This window comes from Magnolia sinica, chromosome 3, assembly GCF_029962835.1.
Source record: "Magnolia sinica isolate HGM2019 chromosome 3, MsV1, whole genome shotgun sequence".
Lineage (NCBI taxonomy): Eukaryota > Viridiplantae > Streptophyta > Magnoliopsida > Magnoliales > Magnoliaceae > Magnolia > Magnolia sinica.
In genome coordinates this window covers 90266139-90293899 of record NC_080575.1, presented here as the reverse complement: position 1 = coordinate 90293899, position 27761 = coordinate 90266139, and the positions used below count along the sequence as shown (strand labels likewise).

Below are 27761 nucleotides of genomic sequence, written 5' to 3'. Positions count from 1 at the left end.
ATTCCTCGAAGCAGAGAGCCCGCCAGGGTTTTACAGGCAGTATTCTTGGTTTTCACTCTTTGTTTCTTCCAGCCGATGGCAATGGCTTCTCTATCCAATCCTCTCACCGCTCTTCCTCATTCCAGACTAGAAAATCCTCTCCTCAATCAACTTCGAGGCATTCCATCTCTCCATTTCAAGAGATCTTCTCTAGTCGTGAGAAGAAGTGCAGTTTCTCTCCCTCCTACTGTCTGCAAAGCAGTCTCGGTCAAGCCCCAAACAGAGATTGAAGGACTCAACATCGCTGAAGATGTCACGCAGGTAACGCAATTCAAGGGGTTTTTGTTGAATTCATGGAGATTTACATCTGGGTTTCTTTTCTTTCGATCAAATTCGATTGATAATGGATAGATTTCGATAAAATTGGGCGGTTTTCAGGGACTTTCCATTTGGGTTTCTTTTGTTTCGATCGAAATTAGATTGTAAACAGGAGACGTACAGCATTTTTCGAGAAGTCCATGGAAGTTTATATCTGTGTTTCTTTTGTTTCGACTGTAATCGGAGCTGGAATGGATGAAGTTCGACATTTTTTTTTTTGGAAAATTCATGGAGACTTACATCTGGGTTTCTCTTCTTTTTGGTCGAATTTGATTCATAATGGATAGATTTTGATGATTTTGGACAAATTCAAGGGAATTTCCATCTGGGTTTCTTTTATTTTGATCAAAGTGGGAGCTGGAACAGATGAAGGTTGACTGGTAGTGGGCATATTTTGATAATTTTGTGTGAATTCAAGGGAATTGCCATTGATTGAAATTATGATGGAAATAGAAAAGGCTTGACTTCTTTTTTCCCCAAAATTCATGGAAGTTTCTATTTGGGTTCTATATTTTGATTCAAACTAGAGTGGAATTTGAAAAAAAAAAAGAAGAAGACATTTTCTCAGGAAATGAATGGAAATTACCTCATGGGTTTCTTTAGATTTTGATAATTTTCGACAAATAAAGGCAATGGCCAATTTTTCTTAAATTTATCTCAAAAAGTTTTTCATTTTCCATGAAATGTGTGGAATTCTCTATCTCAATTTCTTCGATTTTGATTGAAAATAGAGTCAAAGTCTTGACTTTTTTTTTTCCTATGAAGAATTCACTGAAAATTTCACATGGGTTTCTTTTACTACGATTGAAAGTAGACTAAAAATAAATAAAAATTGAATTCTGACAAAAAAATTTGTGTAAGTCTCTGTTTGGGTTATTTCTTCCCCAATAGAACTTTGAGTGAAAATTGATGAAGTTCTAACTTTCTTATGATAAATTAATGGAAGTTTTCATCCATGTTTATTCTTTCCTTGGTCGAAATTTGAATAATATAGATAAAATCTGACATTTTTTAAATACAAATTCATGGAAATGTTCATCTGGGTCCTATCTTTTATTAAAATTTGAGTGAAAATTGATAATGTTTGCCTTTTCTTTCAGGCAATTCATGGAAATTTCTTTGGTTTTCTTCCTTGAGCTAAATTTATAGTAGATAATTTTAGATTTTTTTTTTCTTTTTAATGAGAATACCACAATTAAGAAAGAATTGAGTTTTCTAAATGCATTGATGATGCTCTGCAACAGCTTATAGGGAAGACACCAATGGTGTATCTAAATAATATTGTGAAAGGTTCTGTTGCAAATATCGCTGCCAAGCTTGAGATCATGGAGCCGTGCTGCAGTGTCAAGGACAGGTAAGATATTTATATTCATTTTGATTTATTTTTCGATGACCTGGACAACCACAAAAATTTGATGTCTTTCTTTCAACCTTTTTCTTCAGGATAGGTTACAGTATGATATCTGATGCCGAACAGAAGGGTCTTATCACACCTGGAAAGGTAACTGAAGTCAGTTGGTCATAGTTGCAGCTTTTCTACATATCTATTTAGTTTTCCATTTCAAGTTTTTTCCCATTTAATTGAAAAGAAGATATTTTGAATTCAAGTTTTAAGTGTTGACACAATACACACTTAGATCCTTGACCTAAGGACATGCATAGTTCCTTGGTCAGGTTTCCAGTTTGTACAAGCGGGGGCTAGGTTTAGTAATCATATTGTTGATCTAATGGACCCCCCTTGGAAAATGAGATGACTTAAGATCTTCCAGGTTGGATAGCGAGGATAGGTTCGTGTGGTTTAACAGACAAGAAAATGCAGTGTTATCGCGGTTGGACAAAATTTTAATTTATGCAGAATGGATTGAAAGATTCCCTTTGGTAAGTTAGCAGCTCAATGCGGTTTGTTGGGAATAACCTCTGATCATTGTCCCATTGTTCTTGAGGTGGGCGAAGGTAATTGGGGCCGCAGACCTTTCAGGTTCAAATTGGCTTGGTTGGAAATTGATGGTTTTGAGCAGCTTGTAGAGGATTGGTGGTCCTCTATCTCGGTAGATGGCTTTGCCGGCTTTAGGTTGAGTAGAAAGCGCAAGTTATTGGAAGTTAAAATTAATTTGTGGAAGAAAGAGCTACTTGGGGCTAGGGAGGCCAATTTTCGATCAAATGGAGGAAGATTCATGAGTTAGACCTTTTAGAAGGTGGAGATCTCTTGGTGGAAGGAAGAGGGAGAAGGGCTGAGTTATCTTTGTCATATGCTAACTGTTTGAAGGATGAGGAGATTAAATGGCAGTCGAGATCTAGAGTGGTGTGACTCAAAGAAGGGGATAAAAATACTCGCTTCTTCTATAGTATTGCTAGTTCCCGGGCTTGCGGGAACAAAATTTCTAGTTTGGTTGTGGATGGGGTTAGAACTTCAGACAAAAGCAAGATTTGCCATATGATAGTTTAGTTCTACATGAATCTTTTGTCTGGAGACTAGTAGAAGAAACCGTGGCCGGATAAATTAGAATTTCTCAAGTTGGACTTAGTGAGGATGCTAAGATGTTGGAAGTGATGATCGTGGAAGAAGAGGTTAAAGTTGCATTAAGTTCCATGTGCGTGGACAAGGCCATGGGTCCCAATTTTTTGGACATGGCCATCTGTCCAGTGAGCTTGGAGCTTCTTTTATAGCTCTTATATGGTTATACCTAAGGTTGAAGGGGTAGATCATCTCAAAGACTTTAGGTTGATTAGCCTTATTGGCGGTCCCTATAAGCTTCTGGCAGAGATTTTTGCTTGTAGATTCAGGAAGGTCCTCTCGAAGGTCGTATCGGTAAATTAGGATGCTTTTATGTCGGTAGGTAGATTCTAGATGGTGCTCTTATCACTCAAGAATGCATTGATTCTAGGCATAGGGAGAGGAAGTGCAGTGTTGTTTGCAAGCTGGGCATCAAGAAGGTGTATGATCACATAAACTGCGATTTCTTTAAGACTATATGCTTGAAAGATTGGATTGCATCAAATCAGCTTCTTTCTCCATTTTGGTAAATGGGTTGCTCGAAGGGTATTTTAAGGTGTCGCGGGGTCTTAGGCAGGGAGATCCTTTGTCTCCTATCTGTTTAGGGGAGGTTCTCAATATGATGCTTCTTAAAGGTGAGGAGAATGGGTTATTCCGTGGATTCACGACTTCGATGGCAATTGGTAAATCAGTCACCTTCAGTATGCAGAAGACACCCTCCTTTTTTGTTATGCAAAAGCGACATTAGTGGATAACCTTCGAAAAATTATCATTTGTTTTAGAGCAATGTCAGGTTTAAAGATCAATGTCGCCAAATTCGAAATGTTGGTAATTCCTGTTTGTAATGAAGATGTGCACTTTCTAGCATGCTTATTTGGGTGTAGGTCCAGGTCCTTCTGATACAGGACATGAAAATTAGATATGATGTGCAAGATTTCAGGCTTTAGATCATAATAATTTAGAAACAATCACAATAATTCCACATCCCACATAAATTCAAGCATTCAACAAGGGGAATCTACGAGGGTCCAAGGCTACACATGTTAGGGCTGAATCAATTAAAAATTATAGACCAAACAATGCTCAAAGGATAGTAGATTCATCCACACATGTAAAGGATTATTTCCCAATCTAAGGGATTCTCACATTTCAATTCGGGAAAACCTAGGGTTTCAAAAGTGGAATAGAACTTGGGGATTCGAGATGATCTAGGGTTAGGGTTATGGAAACAAGGCGAAAGAGGAGTGAAATAGAGATGAGAGGGAACCTGTGATTAGTTCGCACATGTGGACGACAAACCGACCTGATGCACGTGCGTGGATTGCGGTCCGCACGTGTGTGGGGCTCACGAATCTGGAATTGGCCAGGGATGGGCCACCTTCTCTCCAAATTTTAGGTTAAACGGATGATCGGTTTGAACACGGTGCTCTGCCGAAGTTTCAGCCCTCCTGCAGGGCCAAATTCTGGAAATTTGCTGTAGGGGAAAGATTAGTTACAAACGTGGGTGGATTTGATGAGGGGATGACTGTAGGAGATGAGGAATATGGAGGGTAGGAGATGGAGGTGATTTGAGATGGGCGTGGCTTCGCTCCATGGTAGTTAGCCCTTCGAAGAAGGGAGGGTTTCACACGCAATTAGGTTTTCACAACTCAGAGAATTAGAGAAGCAGGAAAACGCAGAATTTTATTAATTATCTTCAATGAAAAAAACCCCTACAAGGGTTTGCCTATTTATAAGAAAAATTTATACCCCAAAAGCCGCGCAATGTGCGTACCCTATTACTTAAAGACGAAGTAGCAAAAATAACAACTAATCAAAGCAATCTAAACCGTCCATGATATTCCTAATAAGCAAAACTCAAAATACTAGATCATCTAGAGTAGTGGGCCACGATCATGAGATCCAATAATGGGATTCACGTGACGATCGGGTCCACTCCAAGGAATCAAAACACAATACTCTAACTAGGAGGCCCTCCATGGATGTCGTCATCGATCCAGATCGAAGGTGGGGCCCTCCTCCTTGCGTACGTGCGTAAAGGGGGCGTGCGTGTGCACGAGATGTCCCCATCACCTTCCCTTCGACGTATTTAGGGTTGCCTTTTTGCATAGGGAAGCTGGTTAAAAATCTATGGAGGAGGATCATTGAAAGAATCGAGAAGAAATTAAGCTTCGTGGAAGTGTCGTTATCTCTCTTTGGAAGGCCAGTTAACTCTTATTAAGGTGGCTTGTTTTAATATGCTTGTGTACTTCATGTCTCTTTTTAAATGTCCCAAGTGAGTGTTTGATAGGCTTTGAGAAGCTTCGAAGATATATATATATATATATATATAAGAGAGAGAGAGAGAGAGAGAGAGAGAGAGAGAGAGAGAGAGAGAGAGAGAGAGAGAGATGCTTCTAAAAGTAGGAAGTTCCACCTTCTTAAGTGGGAAGAGGTTTGTAAGCCACTTAAAAAGGGTGAGGCTAGTCTTAAAAGTTTAGGGGATATGAATTTAGCCCTGCTTGGGAAGTATATTTGGAGGTTTGTGTCACACCCCAAAATTCAGGTACCTGAATAGGGTTATTCAGGACCTGAATTCCAGACCCGTGATCTATGAAAAAGGTAAAACGTCACAAAGAAATATTCATTTCATTTCCTCACACCATATTCCTCAAAATTTAAAATCCAACCACATACTAAGATAAATAATTCCATAGTTTGTTATTACATCAATCCATAATCATTTAACTTAACTCAATGTAAGAGAATTATAAATTAAGTCTAAGGCTTTATTACATCCATAATTCTAAAAGAATTTTAAACTAATTCTATGCAGGATGAAATATCATGTGCAACCAATCACATCCAATGCTCCAAGTACTAATAGTAGCATCCTGCATCTTCGAAATATTCATTGCCTGAAATGGTTAAAATATCATGAGCTGTCAACTCAATAGGATCACATTAATCCTGAGTTGAAAGCTTCACAAATTTTACCAAATATAAGCCCAACACATCAATTTGAATAAGACAAGTATTATATTGGACATCACACTTAACCATTCATTATTTATGATTATAAATGAATAATTTGTTCTAACACAAATTTTCCTGCAATATTAACAATAAAACTAGGCGAAACACCCGTGTATGCTGATCATTTTAAGGGATGACCAATGGCAAAGCATCGGTGTTGATCCTTTCAGGGTATGACCCTCAGTAGATCATCTGTGTGAACTTTTTAGGGACAAAAGCCTACGGCAAAGCACCCATGTGTGCATATCTTTTAGGGAATCACCCAGGGTAGAGCACCCGTGCCAATCCTTTTGGGAATGACCTTGGGTAGAGCACCCGTCTGGAATGACCCTCGGCAGAACACCCGTATCGTGTTGATCATTTTGGGAATGACCCTGGGTAGAGCACCCATAACAATATACTGAACTTTTTTTTTTTCCTTTCATTTCCTTAACATCCATAACAACTTACTAACAGACAATGAAAGATAAATGCATGAATAATATGATCTCTTAGCAATTTAATTAAACAAATGTATACTATTACACTTGAAAGATTAATGACAAAATTCAAAAGCATATAATTCAAATGCTAGAGTTCACAATGTTGTATTTATATATTCAAGGTATAAAAATATACATCCATGACATAAAATTTCAACAAGCTCCCTGGTTATTCTAAAATTCCATATTCATGATTCTCTAAACACACATAGCAATGATTTGAATTAGGGATTGGCAATGCAAGTAAAATTCAGGGTTAACATTTACACATGTACAGTAACCAATGGAAATAATAGATTCAACTTCCACACTCAAAGTAATATGATCTAAATTCAAAAATAGAAAGCTCATGACATATAATGAAAAGACAACGCCTTGTGCAAATTACTGTTTTGAATTTAGTTAAGAATATTTTAGCATCTGGACTTACAAAAGATAGAATTTGTAAAATTCCCAACTAGGGATGATCACCCACCTAGTTGGATATGTAAAGGTCAGATCACATGAAGATGGTCCCACTAGGTTCGATGTACTTGTACTTAAGGTGATTCGATACTCTTTTCGATGGAAATGAGAGAATTTTTATATAAAATCATATGTATAAATTATATATACCGAAATCTAGCGTTTCTAGTATTATGACGCTAACATGAATTTAAGCAGCAAAATTGACTTAGTGAGTCGACTCAATAAACTGTGTTGATTAAACTATCGCCACCGATCTGTTTTAAAATGGAACGTTCAAAGGAGATAACGCACTTGATGGGAATGCAACTAATCGATGAAACTTAAACCTTATGTATGGCTATCTTACGAATTGTCCGACTCTTGATGATCCGATGTCCTTATTGAATATGACCCAGTTTAAATAATGATTAATGACTAGATCAAGTTAACTCTTCTTGGAAGATGATTCGAAACTAAAGTCGAGACCAATCGAGATTAGAGTGGATTAGGTTGGTGATCTGGCCACACGTTGAAGACAACTTGTACACCTTGAAGCTACACACGTAGGGTGGTTCTGTACGTATATCATTCTCCTTACCTATGTATCGAATTCTCAAATGCAAGATCAAGTTTATAGGGTTATGGAAAATTACCTGGTGTGGGGAGAATCAAATGCAACAAATAAACAAGCAACGAAAACCTAAACTTGTCAAGGAAGAAAGAACCACCTCTAATGACGAATCTCTGGACGGTAAATATTTGAGAGTTTTGATCCTTTTAGGCCGTAAGGTGAGATGTAAGGAAGCTTGGAAAAGGTATGAGATGAAAGCTTTAATAGAGATTTTCGAATGGGTTCGGATGATAGTGGCATCGAGGCGGCGTGCGTTAACAACGTACGTTGTTGAAATTTTCTTTTATTTTTTTCACAAGATCACCAGTTTGCATAACTTTTGGTGCAGATTCATCCCACTGTTGAGTGAAGAAAATGGGTGGAGTGGGAGAGAGTCGGAATTTCGGTTTGGTAGTGATGTGCGGCATTACATGTTGCATCTTCTTCTTTTCTTTTTCTTAAGAATAGATGGGATTGGTGGGACGCACCAAAGGAACGGTTCAAATCAATGAGTCGTACCCAAGGATGGTGGTTTGGATGCCGAAGACAGTTCTCTTGGCCGAATGAAGAAGAAAGAAGGGAGAGAAAAATGGGAGGCATTTTCATTCTAATGGTGACGTGCTGTCCCGTGTCACTTGCTTTTATTCTTTATTTTTTTATACGGTGGGCCCTACACAAATGATAGGGCAAATCCACCCCGTCACATTATGATACGTACTCGGCAATTTCTCGCTTCATGTTGTTCCACCAGGACTCTTGCAGCTGCTAGCGGTCCCCAAGTGGAAATGGGAGCATATATGCATAGATTTTGTAGTTGGATTCCTGAAGACGGGTCGACACCATGACACTGTATGGGTAATCATGGATAGGTTAGCATAATCAGTGCACTTCATCCCGATAAAGATTTTCACATCGGCAATTGAGTCAAGTAAAATTTACATCAAAGAGATCATTAGACTTCATGGCACTCCAATATCCATTGTCTCCGAACGAGATCCTAGGTTCAAATCACGCTTTTGGGCAAGTCTACAGGAAGCTTTGGGTACTACCCTCGATTATAGCACAACATTTCACCTGTAGACTAATGGCCAAACAAAAAGGACGAACCAAATTTTAGAAGATATGTTACACAGCTGCATTATTAACTTCAAGGGCAATCGGGACGATCATCTACCGCTAGTGGAATTCGCATACAATAATAGCTACCAAGCTAGCATCGGTATGACACAATTTTAAGCCATGTACGTGAGACCTTACAAATTGCCAAACTGCTGGACCGAAGTACGAGAAATGACATTGTTGGGACCAGAATTTATTCAAGAGACCTCCAAGAAGATTGCAATCATTCAGGAACATATGTTCGCCGCCCAGAGTCGTTAAAAGAGGTATGTGGATAATCGACGTAGAGACTTAGAGTTTTGCGTGGGAGATCACGTGTCCATAAAAGTTTCACCAATGAAGGGAGTTACGTGTTTTGGAAAGAAAGGGAAGCTCGCGCCTCGTTTTATCGGACCCTTCGCGACTTGTAAAGAGTAGGAGTTGTACGCAAGCCAGCCCTTACGCCTCAGCTATCCAATATCCACAATGTATTTCACGTCTCCATGCTTTGAAAGTACGAGCCGGATGCTTCTCATGCCATCAAATGGGAGCCGCTAGAGATTCAGAAAAACATCACATATGAAGAATAACCTGTGTGTGTCCTTGATCGTAAGGAACAAGTGCTTCGTACGAAGGTTATACCACTTGTAAAGGTACAGTGGACTCATCACAGCGAGGAAGAAGCATTTGTGGGAGCGAGAAGAAGAAATTCGAGAAAAGTATCCGCACCTCTTTTAGGTATATAAATTTCAAGGACGAAACTTTGTTAATGGGGGTAGAATGTAACAACTTTCTTAAAAAAATAATTCAATGGTGGGAACCTCTCCCACCGTTTTCCTTGTTGTGGCCCACTTTAACAATGGATCGGCCTCATTTTTGGGCTCGTGCCCTAATATGGGCAGGCATAACAAATGGACGAGGTGGATTTGCCCTATCATCTGCTTAGGGCCCACTGTATAAAAAATATATATATAAATAAAAGCAAGTGATGTGCGACAACACATCATCATTAGAATGAAAATGCCTCCCTGTTTTTCTCTCTCCTTTCCTTCTTCGTTTGGCCGAGAGAACTGGACCCATCTTCAGCATCCAAACCACCATCCTTGGGCACGATTCATTGATATGATTCCTTTGATGTGTCCCACCAATCCCATCTATCCTTAAGAAAAAGGAAAGAAGATGCAACGTGTAATGTCATACATCACTACCAAACCAAAATCCCGACTCTCTCCCACTCCACCCATTTTTTGCGCTTGACAGCGGGATGAATCTGCACTAAAAGTTATCAAAACCGGTCATCTTGTGAAAAAAAAAAGAAAAAAAAAAGAAAGAAAAAAGGAAAGAAGAAAAATCAACAACATGCATTGTTAATGCACGCCGCCTCGATGCCACTATCATCCGAACCCATTGGAAAATCTCTATCAAAGCTTTCATCTCGTACCTTTTCTAAGCTTCCTTACATCTCACCTTACAGCCTAGAAGGATCAAAACTCCCAAATCCTTACCGTCCAGAGATTCATCATTAAAGGTGGTTCTTTCTTCCATGACAAGTTTAGGTTTTCGCTGCTTGTTTATTTGTTGCATTTGATTCTCTACACAGCAAGTAATTTTCCAGAACCCTATAAACTTGATCTTGGATTCGAGAATTCAATACGTAGCTAAGGAGAATGATATACGTGCAGAACCGCCCTACGTGTGTATCTTGAAGGTGTACAAGTTGTCTTCAACGTGTGGCCAGATCACCAACGTAATCCACTCCAATCTCGATTAGTCTCGACTTTAGTTTCGCATCATCTTCCAGGAAGAGGTAACTCGATCTAGCTGTTAACCATTATCTAAACTGGGTCATATTCAATAAGGATATCAGATCATCAAGAGTCGGACGGTTCGTAGGATAGCCGTACATAAGGTTTAAGTTTCATCGAGTAGTTGCATTCCCATCAAGTATGTTATCTCCTTCGAACGTTCCATTTTAAAACAGATCGGTGGCGATAGTTTAATCAACACAGTTTATTGAGTCGACTCACTAAGTCAATTTTGCTGCTTTATTTCATGTTCGCTTCATAATACTAGAAATGCTAGATTTCGGTATATATAATTTATACATATGATTTTATATAGAAATTCTCTTGTTTGCATCGAAAAGAGTATTGAATCACCTTAAGCACAAGTATATCGAACTACATTTAACTGGAATCGAGTTGGACCATCTTCACGTGATCTGACCTTTACATATCCAACTAGGTAGGTGATCATCCTCGGTTGGGAATTTTACAAATTCTATCTTCTGTAAGTCCAGATGCTGAAATGTTCTTAACTAAATTCAAAACGGTAATTTGCACAAGGCGTTGTCTTTTCATTATATGTCATGAACTTTCTATTCTTGAATTTAGATCATATTATTGTGAGCGTGGGTGCTGAATCTATTATTTCTCCATTGGTTACTATACATGTGTAAATGTTAACCCTGAATTTTACTTGCATTGCTAATCCCTAATTCAAATCATTGCTATGTGTGTTTAGAGAATCATGGATATGGTATTCTAGAATAACCAGGGAGCTTGTTGAAATTTTATGTCATGGATGTATATTTTTATACCTTGAATATATAAATACAATACTGTGAATTCTAACATTTGAATTATACGCTTTTGAATTTTGTCGTTTATCTTTCAAGTGTAATAGTGTACATTTGTTTGGTTAAATTGCTAAGTCAAAGATCATATTATTAATGCATATATCTTTCATCGTCTATTAGTAAGTTGTTATGGATATTGAGGAAATGAAAAAAAAAAGTTCAGTATATTGTTATGGGTGCTCTGCCCAGGGTCATTCTCGAATGGATCGACACGATACGGGTGATCTGCCTAGGGTCGTTCCCGAAAGGATCAGCATGGGTGCTCTACCTTGGGTGATTCCCTAAAAGATATGCACATATGGGTGCTTTGCCCTGGGCTTTTGTCCCTAAAAGTTTTACACCGGTGCTCTGCTGAGGGTCATACCCTGAAAGGATCAACATTGGCACTTTGCCGTTGGTCATTCCCTAAAACGATCAGCATACATGGGTGTTTCGCCCAGCCTTATTCTTAATATTGTAGGAAAAATTGTGTTAGAACAAATTATTCATTTATAATCATGAATGATGAATGGTTAAGTGTGATGTCTAATATAATACTTGTCTTATTCAAATTGAGGTGTTGGGTTTATATTTGGTAACATTTGTGAAGCTTTCAACTCAGTATTGATGTGATCCTATTGAGTTGACAACTTATGATATTTTAACCATTTCAGACTGTGAATATTTCGAAGATGCAGGATGCTACTATTAGTACTTGGAGCATTGGATGTGATTGGTTGCACATGATATTTCATCCTGCATAGAGTTAGTATAAATTTCTTTTAGAATTATGGATGTAATAAAGCCTTAGACTTGATTTATAATTCTCTTACATTGAGTTAAATGATTATGGATTGATGTAGTAACAGACTATGGAATTATTTATCTTAGTATGTGGTTGGATTGTAAATTTTGCGGAATATGGTGTGAGGAAATAATATGAATATTTCTTTGCAACACTTTACCTTTTTCATAGATCATGGGTTTGGAATTCGGGTCCTGAATACCCTATTCGGGTACCCGAATTTTGGGGTGTGATAGTTTGGTTCTAAAGAGGAAAGGCTTTGATGGGAGCTTATAGCTAGTAAACAAGGGGAGCGGGAGGGTGGATGGTTTGTGAAAAGCTCCTTGTTGTATAGAGCTTCTTATATTTGGAACATGATTGTGGCAACTGAGCATTTGCTTTGGAGGGAGATTGCTTTTTCTTTGGGTAACAGTCATCACATTCATTTTTGGGTGGACATATGGTGTGGTGATCATGCACTTCAAGATTTGTTTCCTAGATTGGCTCGATCTTCTTCTATTGTGGTGGTGTGGTGCCTTCCTGTTGGAATTTGATGAGGAGATTGTTGAGTTCACTAGGCTGTTGGATTGTCTAATGAGTGTCCTTCATTCCTTTTCTGAAGCAAATTTGATGGTTTGGAAGGGTCATAGTTCGGGAAAGTTCTCGGTTTGCTATCCTCCATCATTTTTAGGCCGTCTAGTTGTTCATGTCCTCCTCATCCTTTTTATCATTGGTTCTACATTTGTTTGGCTTGTGGGGCGTAAGAGGGTTCTCACTGTGGACAACCTTCAAAGGAGATCCTTAGTTCGTCTCAATGTTTGCCTGATGTGCATGGAGAACGTAGAGTCAATTGATCATCTTTTTCTGCATTTGCCCTTTTGTATATAAATTATGGGCCCATTTTTTGTGCTTGCTTCACTCAGATTGGGTGATGCCAAAGTTAGTGGATGATCTTTTGTGGTCTTGGCATGAGGAAGGAGTCGAGAAAGCTGGAAAGGCTATATGGAGGTTGACCATTATGGCCGTCTTTTGGGTTATTTTGAGGAGCTAGGAATGGCTGTTGCTTTCAAAACGAAAGAGTGGAGTTGGATGAGGTTATTATCAAAGGTCTGGTGTCGAATTGGGCTGTATATGTAAAGGCTAGCTTGGCGAAAGGCCAGTTTGGCCTCGTATCTTTTTGCTGCACACTTAATGCTGTGTGGGAGTTGTATTCTTTTTCTGTTTTTGTGGTTTTTAAAATAAATTGCTGCTTTTTTTTTTTTTTAATCTCTCTCTCGCTCTCTCTCTCAAAAAAAAAAAAAAAAGATCTTCCAGATTGGAAGATCCTAGCCATCCAATTTTTGGCATTTTTCATTTGTGTTTCATAACCATCTTCTGCTTGCTGCCAATGCAAGGGTTAAGAACTTAAGATTGTCCCATCGAGGAAATTTTTTGGGCTATTGTTCTCCAATCAACTGTCTAGATCACCTCATGTTGGATTGACTTGAACAAACTCTAAAACTTGGGGATATCGTGCATACCTTGTTTCGAGGATCATATAATTCATGTCATGTAATGCTGACATACACAATTCTTCTTTTCTTTAAATTTTAAAATGGGGACATGTTAGTAGTAATGCAAAAGATTTAATCAGTTATTTCGAGTATTGATGTGTATATGTTTCTACGCTTCAATTGGATCGTTTGTTGAGAATGTATGTTTCCCATATTACTGTTTCTAGAGTGTTTTGGTCGAACCAACGAGCGGAAATACGGGAATCGGTCTTGCATTCATTGCCGCGTCAAAAGGATATAAGCTGATCTTAACAATGCCTGCATCAATGAGCATGGAGAGGCGAGTACTGTTGAAGGCATTTGGAGCGGAGCTTGTTCTTACGGATGCAGCTAAGGGCATGAAAGGAGCAGTTCAAAAGGCTGAAGAGATTTTGAAGAAAACACCCAATGCATACATGCTCCAGCAATTTGACAACCCTGCAAATCCTAAGGTAAAATGATAGAACTGGCCGATATTCTCTGTTTCTTGCATGGGGAAAGTAAGCCTTAGATAGTTTGTTCTTGAGTATTATTCTTCATGGGTTTGATGCAGGTACACTATGAAACAACTGGTCCGGAAATCTGGGAAGATACAAGCGGCAAGGTGGATATATTTGTTGCAGGGATTGGAACTGGTGGAACTATTACTGGTGTCGGTCGTTTTCTGAAAAACAAAAATCCTAACATAAAGGTATTGTACATTGATATATTCTAAGGATGCAACAGGCTGCACCAAGGCTTCCAGGGCCAGTCTAGCCTTTGGGTTGATGAATTGGGGTCAGGTCTTGTCTGGCCTGTTAGACAAGTGCTAGGAGAGGCAATATCCAAATAGGCCAGGCTACAAGTTCCTTTGGGTGGACCTAGGCTCAGACCATACCTAGTGGGTTATCAGCCTCAAAACTCAGACCCATGCCCAGAGCATGGTCTATAAGTTCAGCTTGAACCAATCCCAAAGGGGGTTAGTCTCTGGCTGGTGAGATCTGGCCTGGCCCAGTTGCGATTCTAAATTACTGGATATTTAGTTCTGGATGCTTCGGTTGTAGAATCTTGTACTTCTAACAAATTCTTTTTGTTACATTTACTATATGATGCCTCAGGTTATTGGTCTGGAGCCTTTGGAAAGCAACATACTATCCGGTGGAAAGCCTGGTAAAAGCAAAGGATAATTGTTCGGCTGTTTTCTTGCCTGCTATTCATGTTTCTAGTAGGTTGGTGGTATGCATGTTTGTCTTTTCTTTCTTTCTGAGTAGTTTCATCTCAATCATGCAGGTCCACATAAGATTCAAGGTATTGGAGCAGGCTTTGTTCCAAGGAATTTAGACCTTGAAGTTGTTGATGAAGTCCTAGAGGTATGGTCTTGTTTCCCCCTTATTTATTTCCTCCATCGCAGGTCGACTCGTTGGTGCTTTTTCTTCTGGGGCCTGTTTGGTTGTTGGGGAATCCAATCCCTGGTTTTTATATAGTTTCCTTGGGAGTGTAAGATTTGGGCAAGTATTTATTGTGGATTGATTAAAATTTGTTTGGTTGATACACCGGGTGTTTTAGGGAAACCTGGGAAGAGTCTAAAAGTTCTAACTTGCAAATGGAAAAACCGACCAAAAAAGTGCGAACCAAACTTGTTTTCTGTAAAAACCAGGTAATTGCTAAGCCGAGAAATTAAAAAAAGAAAAAAGAAAAATAGCAACCAAACATCCCCCTGGCATCACAATAGTCACAGAGAACTGTTCCACATTGTGCTTGTTTTTGCATCCATATTGTTTCCTGTTGGTCAAAAGTTTGGTACCTGGCTGAGTTAATCGGCTTGTCAAGGTACTGAGCACGTGGTCTGGGAAGTCCCCAGTTTTAGAATTCAAAGAAGGAAAATAAAATGTTCAGAATGGTGTTTTTGGCCGAGTCGGCGACCATGCTGCTGGGCTACCTTCCTGCAATCCATACTGTTCATTGGTGGCTGCCGTTGCTAATGGGTCATTCCCCAAAAATCCTCCCAAGGTGATGTTTTCCCTGTTGAATGTTGGCAAAACTGCTCATTTGCAGATCAGTGACGGTTAAGATCATCCCATGGAGGAGATTTTTGTATTATGGATCATCTGTGATGGGGCCTGCCAGATGAACGGTCTCGATCCCCGGAAGGCGCATTGACCTACATGCTTACTGGGTTGAGCAAAAATTTAAGCAAAAATGATGCAATTTTAATCTGCCTCTTTTGAGAAATGGTCTTGTCTAACCTCAACAAGTTCAAGAAAGCTGGAAACTGAAAATTTATGCTTTTTGACAGTTTCCCTTGGTCTTTTAAAAGCTTACTCAGTTGAAACCCCTCTTCCCATTCACTCAAAAACCAACTGATGCAGGACAATTAACCACTTGCTCTAAAAGCTCGAACTGTTAGAACATGGCAAATCAATCCCTTTATCTCATAGCCCAAGCTCCACATCTCATGGGTTAGGATCTTGGCCGAAACCCCCTCGTGGGCCCCAAATCACATGGGTACCACCTCACACGAGCCGCCCACCCCAAGTGTCCCTGCATCCCACGGGCTACCCCACTCGAGCCCAGTGTGAAATGCTCATGCATTAATCATCCCGGGTGAGGAGTCTCGAACACGAGAGCTCCCGCTCTGATACCAATTTGATGCAGGACAATTAATCACTTGCTCTAAAAGCTCGAATTGTTAGAGCATGACGAGTCATTCCCTTTATCTCATAGCCCAGATCCCACATCTTATGGGTTAAGATCTCAGCCAAACTCTCCTCATGGGCCCCAAATCACATGGGTACCGCCTCACACGAGCCACCCGCCTTACACGGGCTGCCCACCCCGAGTGTGTCCCCGCATCCCATATGCTACCCCACTCGAGCCTGGTATGAAAATGCCCTTGCATTACCAACCTTGTTGGTTTTACCCATCTTCTCATTTGCAAGGAATGCTAACATGTCACAAGCGTTGACCTAAACTATCTATTTTTTGACGAGTTTTTGTGTTTTAAGTAGGGCCAACAGGTGCAAGGTGACCATGGTCTACTCTAAACCATTGGGGATTAGATAATCACACATGGGTAAGGCCCCTTTTGGACGCACCCTCAGAAGGGTTGTTTGATGCCTAAACCCATTTTAAGCCAAAAAGCAGTTCGTTTGTGCATTCGAATGCACTTTCACAAATTGTCATCTGATCCCCCACTTGATGAGATAAGGCTAAAAAGCCCACTTGTTGAAAGCTAATCAGATTGCTTTTTGGCTAGTTGGCTAATAAATTTGTGGGAAATGTCCTTTTGTGGGAAACCCTCTTTCGCAGGGTTTGCGTCCAAACAGGCCCTAAATGATGGCATCTCTGCTGGACAGTGTTGAGGATCTCTCTTGTTTGTTCTCCAGTCTGCTATTTGCGGAAGAAGACTTACTCGATGCTATATGTTGGAGAGGGCCCTGTTTTGGAAAGGCTCATTGAGTACTGAGGAGATTCAGAATATTAAGGAGCTTACAGATGCACTGTTCCATGTTAAGAGTTAAGAGATAAGCTAATGATGGTGCAAGGTCTCAATGCATGGCTCAGTGGTAGACACACTGCGTTTCAACACTGAAGTCATGGGTTTGAGTGCCCATGTGGTGTGTGTAAAAAAAGAAGAAACTAATGATGGTGTAGATTCACTTCCCAAAGATGAGTTACAAGATCTCGGCTCTGTATTGGGACCTTTGTCCATTCCTAAATGATGGTTGTAGATACTGCATTCTTCTTTCCTACTTCCAGGCCTTTTCTTCCTTGCTTGGCACTTGAATTTCATATTTGGTAGAAATGCCTTCACGACCTTATTCATGAAGGGACAAAGAGTGCAATTTGTTCCTCGCCCTCGTCCACCAGACGTGCTACCTCTATTTTAGCAACCCATGCTATATAAGTAGGTCCACTCCTAGTGCTCAAGGCTCTTGATTTTGGAGGCATATATGATACCTGGGCTCCCGTAGGGGGAGATGTCAGAAAAATGACCAACGTTGACCCGTTTACCATTATCTACTGTAAGAATTCAAGGAATACAGGTTCCAATAAATTATTTCATTATCTTTTCTATTTTCATTATTTCCTCACTTTTTTAGCCTGTTACCAATTTTTTCACCAACTCAGCCAAGTCAAACTTGGAAATCAGCAGTTCAAATTGAAAGCTGGCTTTGAGTTCCTAAGCATTGCTTTCTCTCTTATTAACATTCACATGCAAAACTGATTATCTTTCTGATGTAAAAATACAGCCCCTTGAGCATCCATGTGTAACACTATACTCAATACGTGGTTTGACCCATAATGACAATAACATACCCCACTCTAGCTCCATTAACTGCCACATGCACACCCTGTTACTTACTAGATGAATCTGGATCCTGGACATTTCAATCATGAATACCTCTTGCTTGGCTGAATTTCTTTTATACATCTGCAATATCTATTATCCTGACCAAGATTGAAATAGACCCTCTCTCTCTCTCTCTCTAAAAAAACAGAAAGAAGAAGAAGAAGAAGATTGAAATAGACCCATCAATTGAGTGCTGCATTTTCTTTTTCTTTTCCTGGTAGCTTCATGGATGTATGCATAACAAGAATTGATATGTTTACCAGTATAATATATTTAAGTAAACAGATAGAGGTCTCAGGGGCAACAAGTTGGACCATAAGTTATCTTCCAACTAGCACATAAGTGTGAACATGTCAAGTCTAGCACATCCAACCTGTCCAAGAAGGTTTCTGATCCACTCATCATTTGGGTGCATTGGAGAAAACAAAGGGCAGCCAACCATCTGATCCCAAGTACATGTGTGGCCCACTTGATGAGTGGATCGTCCTGATTTCTGCGCTTAATGATCTTCATGGTGGCAATTATGCTCCAGTTGGACCATAACGTAGCAGTTTAACTAGTTGCATGTAAGGCCTCCTCAAACAAATTAGTGAAGTTATTTGTTACATTTATTATAAGTTTTATCATGCATAATGTAGTACTATGTGGCTGATGCTCAGTTTCAAAAGCTTTTTTCTAACCTTAGCAATGAGAATCCATTCTGAAATAAATATGTTTATGGATTGGTGAATATTGGTTTTCTTTACCAAATTTTCATGCTATGACATGCCATGGCTGCCATATTACAGATATCAAGTGATGAAGCTGTTGAGACTGCAAAGCAATTGGCACTCCAAGAAGGCTTGTTGGTAAGTATCGAACATTTTGGACTCGTCTTAAAGTTATTTTATGGGTTTACAATGCAATTTAGTTGTCTGTTTGGATAAAGACACACATTGTACTTACAAACAGTCATCGTGCATATGTCCGCCAATTGACTTACATCTTGATGAATGTTAAGGGCCTGTTTGATTTTTTAATTTCCTCATAATTCACCATAAATGGATAATAATTATTTCCATTTGTAATTCTTGCACCCTTCCCAACGTGACGTTGACAGGTAGGCTATTTGAACGCATTTGTCTCTAAACCTAAGGTGGAAATGCAAAAACAAAACTGTTAGGCCCACTGCGATGTATGCGACTTATCCATGCCATCCATCTCTTCCGCCAGCTCATTTTAGGGCCTGGGCCAAAAAAATGCAGCAGATCCAAAAGCTTAAGTGGACCACAACACAAGATACAGTGGAAATTGAATGCCTACCATTGAAAACTTCTTGCGGGATCCCAAAAGTTTGGATCAAGCTGACATTTGTGTTTTCCTGTTATCCATGTTTGTGTGACCTTATGACAGGTTAGATGACAAATAAACATCATTGTGAGCTCTATGAAGGAAACAACTTTCAATGGCGTACGTCTTTAGGGCCACTGTTTCCTGTGGTGTGGTCCACTGAAACTTTGGTTCTGCCTCATTTTTGGGCTCATACTCTCAAAAGTTATGGTAAAACGGATGGACGGCGTGGAGTAGTCACATACATCATGGTTGGCCCCACAAATTTAAGTCAGATTCAACGACTCTCTTTCCATACCGGTTTTCGAGGTGGAAGTGCCAACTGATTTCCATCTCTTGCAAACACTGGAAAGGAGTTATTATTACCTCTTTACCTGTATTTATCAGGGCAAGCTGAAAATCAAACAGGCCCTAAGCATATACTTTGCAAATTTATACTACGATATAATGAAAATCATGGGGGCAAAAAATTCTCCCACCTTTGATGATTCAAATGATAAATGAGCTTGGAGAGGGGTCTTTTTGGTAATTAGGCATGGACTTTCTAGTGGTAGGATGCTATCTGCTACACCTCTTTGCATGACAAAGTAAAATGGTAAAAAAGACTGTATGGTTGTTTGCTAGGGTAGGAGAATCTATAAACAGGCACAATGTTATTATGCACATGCCATATTGGTACCTCAATCCAAACTGTCCAAATCATTTGCCCTATTACAGATCACATCACAGAAATCATAGGGAATTGGTGATACTAAGGTCTTGTTGGCGGCCCAAATGATAAGTTTTTCAATGGTGCAAATTCTACAAGTAAAGGTCCAGGAATAGAAGGTCAGCAATTTTTTTCCTCTCTTTTGGAGAAGATAATGAAGATAATGTTAAGCAATTAAGCTAAAGGGAACGAAATGGCAATACAAAGAGATGATTGGTGAAGACCGTCTTTGGCCAGGACATCAGCTAGAGAATTCACCTGTCTCCCCATATGAGTAAACAAAATGTTTACCTGAGAGGAAAGAGTGCTAACATTAAAAATATAGCATAAGCCCCAAGGTGCCATATCCGTTTCTTTCGTCCCAATGGCGTTAGTAATCCATTGTGAGGATTTTATCTTTCATAGCAGTAAACATGGACAGTTGGCTAGGATTTTCAGGTGTTTAGATGGATGTGGAGGAAGCAGAACTGTTGGCTGGGATTTTTGGGTGTGCGGCTGGATCTCTCTCAGCTACGTTTGTGGGGCTCCCCCTTCGTGTTGGTAGACCGGCTAAGCACCTATAGGATAAGGTGGTAGAAAGGTTTGAAAGGATGCTCATGAGCTGGCAGACTAGATACTTGTCGCTTGGTGGGCGCATCACTCTTATTAAAGCAGCTTTGTCCAACCTTCCGTGTACTTTTATGTCTCGTTTTAAATGCCCGGCCTCGGTGCTTCAACGTCTTGAGAAGCTGAGATGGGATTCTTGTGACAAGGGGCAGAGGTCAAGAAGAAATCTCACTTGGTTAAGTGGGACGAGGTGTGTTTGTCTTATGAAGAGGGAGGAGCAGGTATTAAGGACCTAAAAGCCATGAATCAAGCACTTCTTAGTAAATGGTGGTGGAGATTCGGCGAGGAAGGGGAAGCCTTTTGGAAGACTATTATAAACAGTAAGCACGGAAGCTCCAAGGCTGAGTGGTGGACTAGGGACTCTTCGATTTATAGAGCTTCTGCTCTATGGAAAGGGGTCCTTTCGGTGAAGGAGGTTTTTTTGAGGGGAGTGACCTTTACCTTGGGGAACGGCAACATAATTAGATTTTGGTAAGACACATGGGCTGGGGAGTCTCCTTTGAAGCTTGATTTTCCATGGATCTTCCGTTTGGCTCCGAATATGGCTATGAGTGTGGTGGATTGCTTCTCCAATTTCGAGGGGTCTTCTTCGTGGGACCCCCCTTGTAGGCGATTCCTTCGGGATGATGAAGTTTTTGAATACACTGGCCTATTGGATTAGATCCATGTTTTAGCTCCCTTTTGCGATGAGGCAGATATACTCTTTTGGAAGGTTGGGAGCTCGGGGAGGTTTTCGGTTAGATCCTTCTATGACTTTCATTCGTGCTCGGGATCCTCCCCTTGAGGTGGGGATGACTAGCACAATGTGGCACTATGATGTGCGTCGTAAGTACGCGGCCTTCGGCTGGTTTGTTGGGAGGAAGCAAGTCCTCACAGTCGACAATCTTTGCAAAAGAAGCATGGTGTTGCCCAATATTTGTAGCTTATGTGTGCATGACGAGGAAACAGTGGACCATCTGTTTGTGCATTGTCCTTTTGCAGGATTGATATGGGTAGACATCCTATCCCGTTTCTATGTTTTATGGTCATTCCCAGGTTCAGTCGACTTCTTATTATTGGCTTGGCATGGGATGCGGTTCGGGAAGGCCAAGACGAGACTTTGGAGGATGGCCCTGATTGCGGTTTGGTGGGCTTTGTGGTAACAAAGGAATGCTAGACGTTTCGAAAATTTCTCCAAAGTGGCAGTTGGTGTCTCTTCAAGGGCGAGGACACTTGTTGTTGTTTGGGCTACCTCTACAATTTATTGGGGGATTGTTGTATTCGATATTCTTGCTTGCTCTTGCGTTGACCTCTTGGCGCCTCTCCTTTGCATTTCCTTTTTTTTTTTTTGCCTTTTAAATAAAATTTCAGTTCTCTCTCTCTCTCTCAAAAAAGAAGAAGAAGAAGAAGAAGAGGAGGAGGAGGAAAAAAAGCAGTAGACATGGACACAACCACTCTAGGGGTACTATAGCCTTCCAAATGGAGGTGAAAATGAAGCGGAGCCTTCAAGGGTCGGTAAATCATAGAGAGACTTAGCTGAGAACGCACCCAACTCTGTCCATTTCCAGATCCTACAATCCTTGGAATCCAAGGTGGCAGTTTCCAGCTTGCTTGATAGATTGCTATCAGCCTCAATTGCATCATCTTTAAGGTTTCTTCTGCCACCTAGAATTGTCTCTGTCCAATCTACTACATATGTTCCATGTGTAAAATGACTGGGTTGAGTTGCATATGTTCTCATGTGTACAATGACTGTCTAAAAGTAGGAATGGTCATACCTGTGCTAGTATTATTTGACGAGGTTGTAGTTTACTTTTGCTTGAGTTCCTAAACATATTTACAAACACGAATGCAAGTCAAGTTCGTGTTATTATGAGAACTTTGATAGTGTTGAAACTGAGGAAAACACCTTGATCTTTTAGACATAACTTCATTTAGTGATCATCTTGCCCATCTTTATTTTGTGGACATTTGTGCTAAACCATATGGTCGAGTTTTAGTGGTCCATCATGCACATTATGGGCAGCGTTTGCAAACTCATACCTGACATGGAAATTGCTCAGCCTAGTTCAACTCAGTGGAGTCAATAGGAAAATTGAGGGCTTCATAAAAAGAATCATCTGAGTTGCTTTGGTCATTGACTTTCTTACGATTTTTATTTTTATTTTATTATTTTTTTTTAATTTGCTTTTTCACGGAATCAGTTTTTGGACTTGGTACATGATTGCAACCAAACCGAACAGGCTCAGCTGTGTTTCCAGTCAATCAATGAGCTGAGAATATGACTATAAGTAACTGAATCCATGGACAGCTAAGGTATGTTTGGTTCCTCTTAAACCTGAAGGTGCTTGAACTGAGGATGAGAAAAGGGTGTGTACTTGCACCGTCCTTCTAATGAGGTACCACTTCCGCTTTGAATCGTGCTTTGGACTCGCGCTCCCAGTCCCAGTCCCACTTCTGCTACTTGCTAACATTTTGAAACAGAAGTTTCCACACTGCCACACCCGAATCTATTGCCACCTCTTCATGTTTTGTGCAGCCATACACTTGTATTGATTAATGTTGGTTCATACTTAATGTCAACGCGTTGATATTAGTGCATTTACATGCAGTTAGACACATGCAAAGAAGGCATCATCATACAGAAACACATGCATGCTGGACGACCGATATGCACAGATGCAGACATTGATATTCTTTTTATATTGCTCAAGTGATTAAATCCTGATATCTTTGTGAAGGTTGGTATTTCTTCTGGAGCAGCAGCTTCTGCGGCTATGAAGGTTGCAAGGAGACCTGAAAATGCAGGCAAGCTTATAGTGGTACGTATCAGTTTTTCTCGAAACTTTTCGATTGAATGTGAAATTTCTGTCACTGCTGAGAAAAGAAGCGTTCATGATGAAAACTTAAGCCTGCTATGGTTAACAGTCAAAACCTTATATGCCTTCAGGTCAAGTGGCTTGAACCCAAGACCATCATAAAACTAGCACAATGGCCTCGATATGCTCAGATCTCTCTATCTTATCTACACAGGAGGAATTATCAGGTCCTGATACATAAGTAGCCAGTACACGACTAATGTCCTGACATGTAATCCATGACTGTTGGTCTGAATGGAGTTGTGGATGAGGATTCCCTAAAAGACTTCTCAACTGAAACACTTTAACCCTTGGACCAGTGGACCATCTAGATGGTAAATAAAAACAATGCAGCAATGGTTCAAGAAAAGGTCATGGCGGAAACTTCTGGGCACATAAAGTTACACATGTCTATATATAATAGGGGAGCAACTCAGTTGGGTCGGGTTGAAGGTCAGCCTGAGCCCAACCTGACCACAAAAGGACCCAACCTTCAGGCTGCAACCCAATCTGAACCAAATTCCAACCTGAGGTGCCTAACCTGAACCCAACCCGAAGTCCTCCATACTCGACCCAACCCAACCCGATCCAATTAAATGTGATTATTCCCAACCTGACTCGAATTTGGTCAACCGAACCCCAACCCAAATTCAAATCAGGTTGGTGTTTTCCAACCTGAACCAAACTTGAGGATCTTGACAGCCCAACCCAACCTGACCCGAACTCAGGTTGGGTCAATCGGGTAGACCCAAACCCAAGTTGCAACCCTAATATATAATCATACAATTACATACAAATACACATGCACTGATCGTTTAGCAATCGGTTGTGTTTTGTGGTTGCTTAAATGTGTACAGATATAGGCATTCTTATGTTTGAAATTAAAAAGGATCCTAAACATCGTAAAAGAGCATGATCAATCTAGATCAGATTTCATAAATAATGTGTTTGAACTTATTAAAAATGTTTTAAAAAAATCTAAAATGTGGGAATACGATACGGCCATTGTACGCTACATTCCACGTTAAATTTTATTAAATCTGTGATATTACATGGGATTTACGTAGTAATAAATAAACTACATAGGCTAGCATGGGAAAGAAGATTCTTTGTATTTTACCTATAATTTCATTTAGTGTGATAAGCGGGAATCCATGGGAAAAGAAAGGAATTTGTGATCACCATTTCCTGAGGCAGTATTGAGAAATGGATTCCATTTTTAGTGGTTTGTTTGATTTGCAAGTGGAAATCTTCTATATCATCTCACAACGGTCACCTTGAATCTTGTGTGTGAGAATTGGACAAGTGGAAAACTGCAATGGTTTCATCATGACATCCATGATTTTCTTGGTAAATCAAACAAAGGCAGCTCTCTCAAGGAAAACAACTTCTTTTCCCGCATACTGAACTGGCCCTTAATCGCCCTTAGGTCCATAAAATAACCGATTGTGTGGCTATTAACAATCATGGCACTTGATCCTAACACTTTGGACATTCCCTTGGCCTGGAAGTTAGGCTAGTCCACTCATTTGGGGACCATACATGTTGATGTGAGACTTTCTTTGGCAAGGTGGAGCAGATAAAGGGAAATTCCATTTGCTAGATTGGAGGGAGGTGTGTAGGTATTATGAGAAAGGTTGTGCGGGCATTAGAAGGCTGAAGGTTGTTAATTCAGCCTTGTTGGGGTAATGGGTGTGGAGATTCGAGGTGGAAGAAGACAGTATCTGGGGAGTGATCATTGCTGGAAAATATGTCACCTCTTCTTAGGGCTGGTGGACCAAGGATTCTTCTCTATATTGTGCATTGTATCTCTAGAAGGCTATAGCTTGCTTGGCAAGCAAAGTGTTCTTGGGGATTGGGTTTTCTGTCTTGGACAGGGACCTGGTCAGATTTTGGGATGATGTTTGGATTGGGGAGTCTCCACTTCGAGCAAAATTTCCTAGTTTGGCCAGGCTTTGCCCATCCGCAGATATCTCGGTCATCTTTTGTTTCTCAGGTTCATTTCTTAAGGTGTTTCGGTCCCTCATAGGTGTAATCTCTCAGATGTTGGGGTAGAAGATCTGGGGCAACTCCTTTCTCGCCTGCAGGGGATTTGTCCTTCTCTGGGCGTGAAGGACTCGATGATTTGGTTGAAAGGCAAATCAAGTGTTATCTTCATGCGATCTTTTTAGGGTTTGATTGCCCAACCCGAGGCTCATGTTGATGGTTGTCATACCGGCTTGGTTTGTTCCTATGGAGCCCCTCCCAAGGTTTCAACGTTCTCATGGCTTGTCGGCAGAAACATGATGCTCACCATTGACAACCTACGCAAAAGGACCATGGAGTTTCTGAATATCAACCTATTATGCAAGAAAAATGTGGAATTGGTGGATCACGTTTTCATCCATTGTTCCTTTGCTATGAATGTTTAGTCTACTATTCTGAACTATTTAACATTCCCTGGGTGATGCCCAACTTCATTGAGGGGCTCTTCTAGTAGGCTTGGAATGGTTGTGGCTCTGGGAAAAAAGGAAGGTAGAGGGAGGCTAGCTTTTCTCGCTGTCACTGTTTGGGGAGAAAGGGTTTTTATTTTTTTGAAAGGTAAGGATTTTATTGAATACGAAGAAGACAGAAAACAAACTAAATATCTAAAAGAAAAGCAGAAAAGGAAAAAAAAAAGAAAAAAAGTAGGGAGAAATTGCTGCTTCCGGAACAGAAGTGGCCCTCTATTGGACGCTATTAGTCGGGCTAAGAAGTTTGTCAAGGAATGGGCACCTTGATTTTGGTGCTTGTTTCTCAGTTAGCATCAGCTTGTCTTTGTATTGCTTCGTTCTCTTGGAACCCTTAAAATTATGTGGCACTAGGAGAAGGTAGCAATTCCTCGACCAAACCTCATAAGAGCCACAGGGCAAAGAGGGCTGTGGTTGCATTTGGTGAGGGTCCTTGAGGTTGGGGCAACGGACATCAGCCTAGGAGAGACATCTTGTGAGAGGCAGATGAGCTTTGGAGATGGATGACCTCAAAATGGGTATCTTAGGAGCCGGGTGATCTCAATGTAGGTACTCTAGGCGCCGGACTGTCAAAATCGGTTGAACTCAAAAATGGTTGGGTCCCAATATACACTTAATGGGCACCGCAGAGGCCCCAATATTACCTCAGTAGGCACCACAGAGGCTGTGTACTCTTGCATGCCAAGCACTTAGCCTTGCACCTTGCATGCATTTAGCCTTGCACCCCGCTTGCATGTGCCTAACACCTTGCATGGATGTAAACTCGCACCCTGGCTTGAAAATTCACTCATGCAAATGTGGGGATTCCACATAAAATGGGCCTCTCTTCTTGGGAGGTGGCAAGTGCCTATGGAGTGCCAAATTAGACGAGTTGAGGCCAAGGTATTCTGTAACGGTAACAGTGGTTGTAATGGCCACCAACATTACCTTTATGATATAAAGACTGTTATGGCCCCCGTAACAGCTGTTTTGGTCTTTTTTCTTTTTATTTAAAAAAAAAAAAAAACTGAAAAAATATGTATCGGCCTTGTAATTGACCATTACAGGGTTGTTACGGCTGTTATGCGTGGCATGACGGGCCATTACGGGGGTTGTAATGGCCTTTATGGGTCTGTAACGTGTAACGCTTGCCATTGTTACCTTTTCGTAGCAGCCTTTACGGCACACCCATACAATTGGCCTGATTTTCTGGCAAGGGGATGTTCATCGTGGGCCCCACATGATGAGGGGCATGGATGTTGACAGATTCTATGTCATGTTGGCATGCATGTTGTGAGGCCATATCTCCATCTATCTCATGCCTCTGCGCTGGGCATCAACAATGTCATCGATGTGCTTCCAGGGTCAAATTGAACTTTTTAGTTTGTGCGTGTAGGAATTTAGACACTCATTATGTAATGATACAACACATGTTTGTGCATTTATATGGAACATGTGAATGACCTATAGTTGCACAAAACCTGAAGTGAAGCAGCAACATATTCAGGTGTGGGAGCTGTGAAGTGTTTGTTTCAAAATGTAAACAAGTATAAATAGGTGGGAAGCAGGAGTGAGAGTCCCAAGTGGGAAGGATCCTGCAACTAAGGAATGACCTAGATATGCATCTCATGTGATGAGATGCACACATGAGTACTTTCCTGTATCTATAATAATTGTTGTGTTCTAGAGGTTTTATTTTAGTGCCCAACGTTCTTGACTTTGTGCCTGATACTAATGCGATTGCAGGTTGTGTTCCCGAGCTTTGGTGAAAGGTATCTCTCCTCTGTTCTTTTCCAGTCGATAAGAGAGGAATGCGAGAAAATGCAGCCTGAGCCATGAAAATCATTCAAATGGGCCATTATGTGTCCAAAAAAGAAAAAAGAAAAGAAGAAAAGAAGGGTCATGGTGTTTTTTTTCTTTCGGCTTTTCGTTTAATCAATTGTCCTATTTGGTACATTGATTAGTGGATTTATTTATGGGTATGACTTGATACCGAATAAGATGTATTGTTGAGGCTGTTTTACACAATAATTCCATCCCTCA

At 40.4% G+C, this 27761-nt stretch overlaps 1 protein-coding gene across 1 annotated transcript; it reads left to right on the top strand.

The window, feature by feature from the left end:
* LOC131240203 (cysteine synthase-like) lies at positions 1 to 27761 on the top strand. The gene is made up of 10 exons (XM_058238313.1): positions 1 to 300; positions 1602 to 1711; positions 1801 to 1858; positions 13625 to 13888; positions 13990 to 14127; positions 14534 to 14585; positions 14706 to 14785; positions 18558 to 18617; positions 23134 to 23214; positions 27465 to 27761. The coding sequence occupies exons 1-10, from the start codon at positions 76 to 78 to the stop codon at positions 27555 to 27557; spliced, it is 1161 nt and encodes a 386-aa protein (XP_058094296.1). The 5' UTR covers positions 1 to 75; the 3' UTR covers positions 27558 to 27761.